This window comes from Phoca vitulina, unplaced genomic scaffold, assembly GCF_004348235.1.
Source record: "Phoca vitulina isolate PV1807 unplaced genomic scaffold, GSC_HSeal_1.0 scaffold15, whole genome shotgun sequence".
Taxonomy (NCBI): domain Eukaryota; kingdom Metazoa; phylum Chordata; class Mammalia; order Carnivora; family Phocidae; genus Phoca; species Phoca vitulina.
Genome location: NW_022589718.1, coordinates 20244530 through 20250529, shown reverse-complemented (window position 1 = coordinate 20250529; position 6000 = coordinate 20244530). Strand labels below are relative to the sequence as shown.

Sequence of the window (6000 nt, the reverse complement as noted above, 5' to 3'; positions counted from 1 at the left end):
CAGCCGTTAAGCGTCTGCCTTCGGCTCAGGTCATGATCCCAGGGTCCTGGGATCGAGTCCCACATCGGGCTCCCTGCTCGGCGGGAATCCTGCTTCTCCCTCTCCCACTCCCCCTGCTTGTGTTCCCTCTCTCGCTGTGTCTCTCTCTGTCAAATAAATAAATAAAATCTTTAAAAAAAAAAAAAAAAAAAAAAAAGAATCTTGGAATAGACCAGACCCTCAGAAATGTCTCCACAGCAAAAAAAAAAAAAATTGAGAACCACTGTTATAGAGGAAAATGTAAGACAAGAGCAGGCAAATTAAAAACAAAGACAAAAACACATTCAAAATAAGAAGGGAAAAGCCCAAATATTATACCTGGCACTCGCTGATATATTTTTGAGAAACTCTTCACTAATCTTCCAGTTTGCCACATTTCCTTTCACAAACCCAGCAACCATAACGAAGAGAAGGACCAGGATATTAATAGCTGTGAAGATTTTATTCACCCAAGCGGATTCTTTTACTCCAAAAGATAAAAGACCTATGGAAAAAAGAATGGGTATTTTAATTTTTTTACCCAACTTTTAGTAAAAGCAATGGCATTTTGAGGCAGTTACAGGCTTTAGGATATTATTTTACCAGCATCCATGTATTTAACTTACATTTATCCCTTTCTCTTGCAAGTTCTGACTCACCTGTCACAAGATCTCCTGAATACAACCAACTTGGTTGCCGAAGGCAGATGGTGCTCATAGCCTGGAGACACCACATTCCAAGAGATCAATAAATCTAGTAACTTTGGTTCTTATTATCAGTGGGTAGGTAGAGATAAAGTAACTGAATTTTAACGCAATGCTGTTCTAAAAAAGCCAAGGTTAGTGGCTGCAAAATTTTGAAAATAAAAGCTCAATCATATGTCTGCTTCATATGTACAGAATACATAAAATAATTCTTCAACTGTCTCACCAAAAAAGATAATATTTTTTAATTGATTCCCATTTTAATAGCTTTATTTTATATTCTGATTGTAAAAGTAATCAATTTCCTTTTCAACTTATTTGAAGACACAGCAAAAATATGAAGGGAATAAAGATCAAATATAGTCTCTTCTCCAGAATTTCGGGCGTGCACACACACGCAGACATACACACACATTTTCATGCTGACAAATAGATAACCTCATTTTTAACAACCACATACTCTTCTACAATATGAAAACACTATAATCCCTTATTTATAGACTGTCAGGTAACTCTTAGTTTCTTACAACTATAAATAGTACTGACACCATCATCCTTTATATAAATATCTTTGTACACTTTCTAATTATTGCTTTAAAATAACGTTCTATAAGGTAATACCATATCAAGGATATGTCCTTTCATACAAGGTTTTTGGTTCACATTGTCAGAAATATTCTCCAAAAAGTTTGGCCCCACTGAAGCGGCACATTTTTTTCTATTAGGTTATTCTATTTATATCAATTTGTAAGATTTATTTATATAATAATGCTATAAGCTCTCTGTCATGTATTGCGTATGTTTTTCCCAGTTTATCATTTACTTTTACTCTTAGGATTGAATATATATATATATATATATATATATATATATATATATGAAAGTTTTAGAACATAAATTTTTCCTCTTTAGTTTTTATCTTTAGAAAGATTTTCCCCAATATTAAGTCCAAAACATTTATCTTTGTTTCCTTCTAGTACTTTCATGACTGTATTTATCATATGTGTGTGTGTGTGTGTCCATATTTTTTAGAGAGAGGGAGAAGAGAGGGAAAGAGTAGTTGCAAGTGGTGGGGGAGGGGCAGAGGGAGAGAGAGAATCTTAAGCAAGCTCCATGCCCAGCACAGAGCCTGACGTGAAGATCGATCTCACGACCCTGAGATCATGACCTGAGCCGAAATCAAGAGTCAGATGCTTGACCAACTGAGCCACCCAGGCACCCCTATCACATTTTTACCTTTAATCCATCTTACATAGGATATGAATTATGGACCAAAGAAAGTTTACTTGTTACTTGTGATGAAGAGATTATGCCATATATCTCTACTTGCTTCTTCCACAAATCCACACCACCCAGGATCAAATAAGCAAAATTACCCAAGTAGAGATGAGAAAAGCTGAATTTCATTCTTCTACATGTATAATTCCCAGAATTTTACAATAATGTAACTATAATGAGAGAAAGGACACTGCATCAATGGTATAATTACTGGTTCCGTAGCACTAGAAACCACTATACACCGACACACTTTGGAAATACACACTGCACACTATACCGCTATCTGCTTAGAGAATAACAAAGCCATTGTCACGTTTTATGAGAATTTCCCAATACCCCATGTGCATTCTCTATTCTGGGATTAACGACCAATGAATATCTCAACTAAATATTGCAGCCACTTCCCTGTGTCTTTCATAAAGCAAAAGCTTCAGCTGACAAGACATTTGGTATTACAATATGAATCAAAATTTATAATCAAAGGTTTTGATCTTCAGAGATTCTAGGGACAAAGTTATTGCATGAGCTTAGCCTACACTTAAAATAAGAACACACTGGTCAATGACGTGGGGCAATGATGCAGGCCAAGGCCCGAGTCCTGCCACGGACTTTCATGATTCTAACTGTGTCACAGCTGCATGCTTCTCATCACTTAGGGATTAAAGCTGAATATGTTAAGATCATTGAAACCATCCCTAAATAAAATATGACATAACTAATTCAATGTTAGCTAGGCTGTTTAGAAAGCAAAACAAATGAAATCTATCACCTGTTGAGAAACAATTGTTGTAATTTTCCTTGACATTACAGGTATAATGCCAAATATTTTAGAGCTATAAATTTTGTTCATGTTCCTAACCCTACATGAAATATTTAATGAATGACTTTTTTAAGGGTAAAGCTACTTTTTAAATCATAGAATTTTACAAGTAAAAAGTTCATGATAGAAAGATATTTTTGTCAGACCTTTGTAAGCAAGGGAGAAAGTAACTGGAGATAAGGCTGGACAGGAAAACAAGGGACAGATTATCCAGGGGATATCAGGTAGGAAGTGAGAATACAGTATTTATTCTTAGTGAAATCCTTGATTGGTTGAGCAGGAGTGCAGGTGAGAATGGCAATCACAATAGAAAATGTTTACATAATTAAAACAAATATATGGTGGCAGCAGGGATTAACTATGCCTACAAAATAAAACTGTCTGCCATCTAAGTGCTTCCTATATACTGGGCAAGAAGTCTTTACAAGATACACACTGATATCCCCATTTTATGGATGAGCAAACTGAGTCACAGAAAGATTATGCCACTCAATGTTCCAAAGATAGTGAGTGGCAAAGTAGGACTGAAAACCTGGTTGTTCTGATTCTAATTCCTGTGCCTTTCTTTCTAAACTACTATGCTACATGACTGTAAAATATGGGAAAATTCTAGCAACAAGTATGTTTGTCTACATAATGTCTACATTAAAAAATGACAGATGGTTTGAATATGCTTCCTTTTCAGCTAAATAACTACATTACATAGATGAAGGCATGAATAGACAGAAATTCTTCTAGAAATAGTATGCTTGCAAATATCCTTAGTTGAGGCTAACAAGATAAAATAAGGCCAAAAATTATACATTCTTCCTTATTGAAACTTCACTGCCATTCCTGCAAATCTCCAATTGGTATTATAACGATGTGCCTTATTTCATTCTTTAGTGCATTCCAAGTATCATTTACTTAGAAGTGTTAGTTTTACTGTTCCACAAAATTTAGATTTATTTTTAAAACATGTCTATCACATAAGAAAAAATGTGATTCCAGCCAGTGATGAGGCCCACAGATACCCAACAGTAACCTAAACATATAAATATGCCACCCTGTCTTGGGAACTCAGTCCCCAAATCCAGTGGTAACTTATTTTCCTGGGATAGTTAGTCTGGCTCATCTCAGGGTGGAGCGCAACTGGCTTCCTTACCTGCTAGAAGTAATATGAGGCACACAGCAAAGAAGTCAGGATACTCTGCAAGGCCGGTGTAATTCATTTTGAAGTACGTCCTGAAAAACTGGCCAATCTGTTTGCTAAGAAGTTCATCAAAGGTGCCACTCCATGCTCTTGCAACACTTGATGTACCTTCCCAAAACACAGAGCATTCAGAGAATATACAGGTCACTGAGAGAAGATGAACATGACATCCTTTGCTACTCTGTTCTAGGATGAACACGGTTTAGTTCAGACAGAATTGAAAATTTGAATCACATATAAAATTATCTCGATAATTTTCCAGTTCTACATTAGTAGCCAATCACGTCCATAAGTGTGGAATCAGCTAACTTTATCTGCATTAAAGAACTATGGTTTTTGGTTTTTTTTAAAGCAGGTTTCCAAACTCACTCAGAAGCATATTCAGAGATGAAGCAGAATCACTGCATTTTGCGATTAGGAGACACTTTAGAGGTGAGATAAATGGGACACACAGGGATCGAGTAACTCACTCATGATCACACAGTCACTAACTAATGCAGACCTACAAGGATCTCTGCCTCAGGAGCTCTAGCTCTACCATTCCACACAGTAGATTGATATTTTTTTTTTTTTTGCAACATACCTATCACATAAGATAAAATGAGATTCCAGCCAGTGATGAATGCCCACAGCTCTCCAACAGTGACATAAGTGTACAAATACGCAGACCCAGTCTTGGGAACTCGGGCCCCAAATTCAGCATAGCAAAGGCCTGCCATCACGGAAGCAAGGGCAGCAATGAGGAAGGACACCACGATACTGGGGCCAGAATCTGCTTTGGCCACCTCTCCAGCAAGGACATAAACCCCAGCACCAAGAGTGCTTCCAACCCCCAGAGCAATGAGGTCCATGGTGGATAAGCAGCGGCATAATTTGGAATCTTCTAGACTGTCCAGAGTGACGATTTTTCTTCGGATCAGACATCGGGCAAAAGAGAGCGCAGCTCTGCAGGGAATCATTCTGAAGAGAGTAGCCTGGGGAAGAGAAGGGAGGAGGTTAGAAGCACTTCGGGAACCATCATCCCTCCAAGGATTGACCCAGCTTCTCAACAAAGGTTCAGCACCGGCACCGTTCTGTTTTTGTTTTACTTGTTCCTAGAAATGCCACCTAGAGCAATCAGAGAGAGGGTGGAAGAAGTCAAAGCTGTGAATTTCTTAGAGTTCACTAATCATACACGGCCTTTTAAAAGGGACTGCAAAGAATGGCTTATTTGGGGAACAAAGGAGTGGAAGCTTTGGGTGATTCAATAGATTTGCCACTGTGGTTCATTTGTGCCGCTACAATTTTTAAACATTGGCTGATAGAAATCTCTTCCAGGACACAGCTCATTTGTCCTCACCACAAACAAGGGGATGAGTTACCTCATCTTTTCTTCAATCATTCATCTGACTCCTATTTTTTACACCTTATTACATGCCAGGGATTGTGCTAAGAAATATGTCTAGAATGGTGTGCTGCGTGTTTACCGTCTCCAGCATAAGGGGCTTGCAGTCTAGTTATTGTCTACTAGTAGGTAAAAGACGCCATCATTAGGTCTGTTTACATTTCAGTCTCTTCATTTTAATGTGAAACCATGTGAACCTTTTAGAATAAAAAAAAACTCCCCCCAAAACATACCTGGATTTTTCTAAATAAAACTGCTATTCGGCAATGCTCTGAGTATGAATTTGTAGTAAAACACACATGCTTATTTACATTTACTTGAGAATTCTAAATAGATAAATAAGCCCCAAGTCCATGCCAAATATGATGTGTTCTTTTTTAAATAGAATGAATAAGATAGAAAGACATTCTCCCCATATCCTACAGGCCCAAACAACCTAACACTGAAAAAAATTATCAGGTTATAAAACAAAGCATGGATCCTAGTAAGGAAAAAAATATACATGCATTATAATAAAAAGTCTGAAGTTAAAAATGCCGAAATATTAACCGTGATGATCTTTGGGTGGGGAGCTAATTTTTACTTCTATGTATTTCATAGAATA

General features: G+C 37.2%; 1 protein-coding gene across 1 annotated transcript in view; it reads right to left on the bottom strand.

The window, feature by feature from the left end:
- The window catches only part of SLC7A2 (solute carrier family 7 member 2), a 64079-nt gene that overhangs the window by 16756 nt on the left and 41323 nt on the right, over window positions 1–6000 (bottom strand). Inside the window, exons 2-4 of the mRNA XM_032413531.1 lie at window positions 4596–4986; window positions 3965–4120; window positions 358–523 (exon numbers count right to left, since the gene is read on the bottom strand). Coding sequence (XP_032269422.1) covers window positions 358–523; window positions 3965–4120; window positions 4596–4971 — 698 coding nt within the window. The 5' untranslated portion in view covers window positions 4972–4986. The remainder of the gene's footprint in view (window positions 1–357; window positions 524–3964; window positions 4121–4595; window positions 4987–6000) is intronic.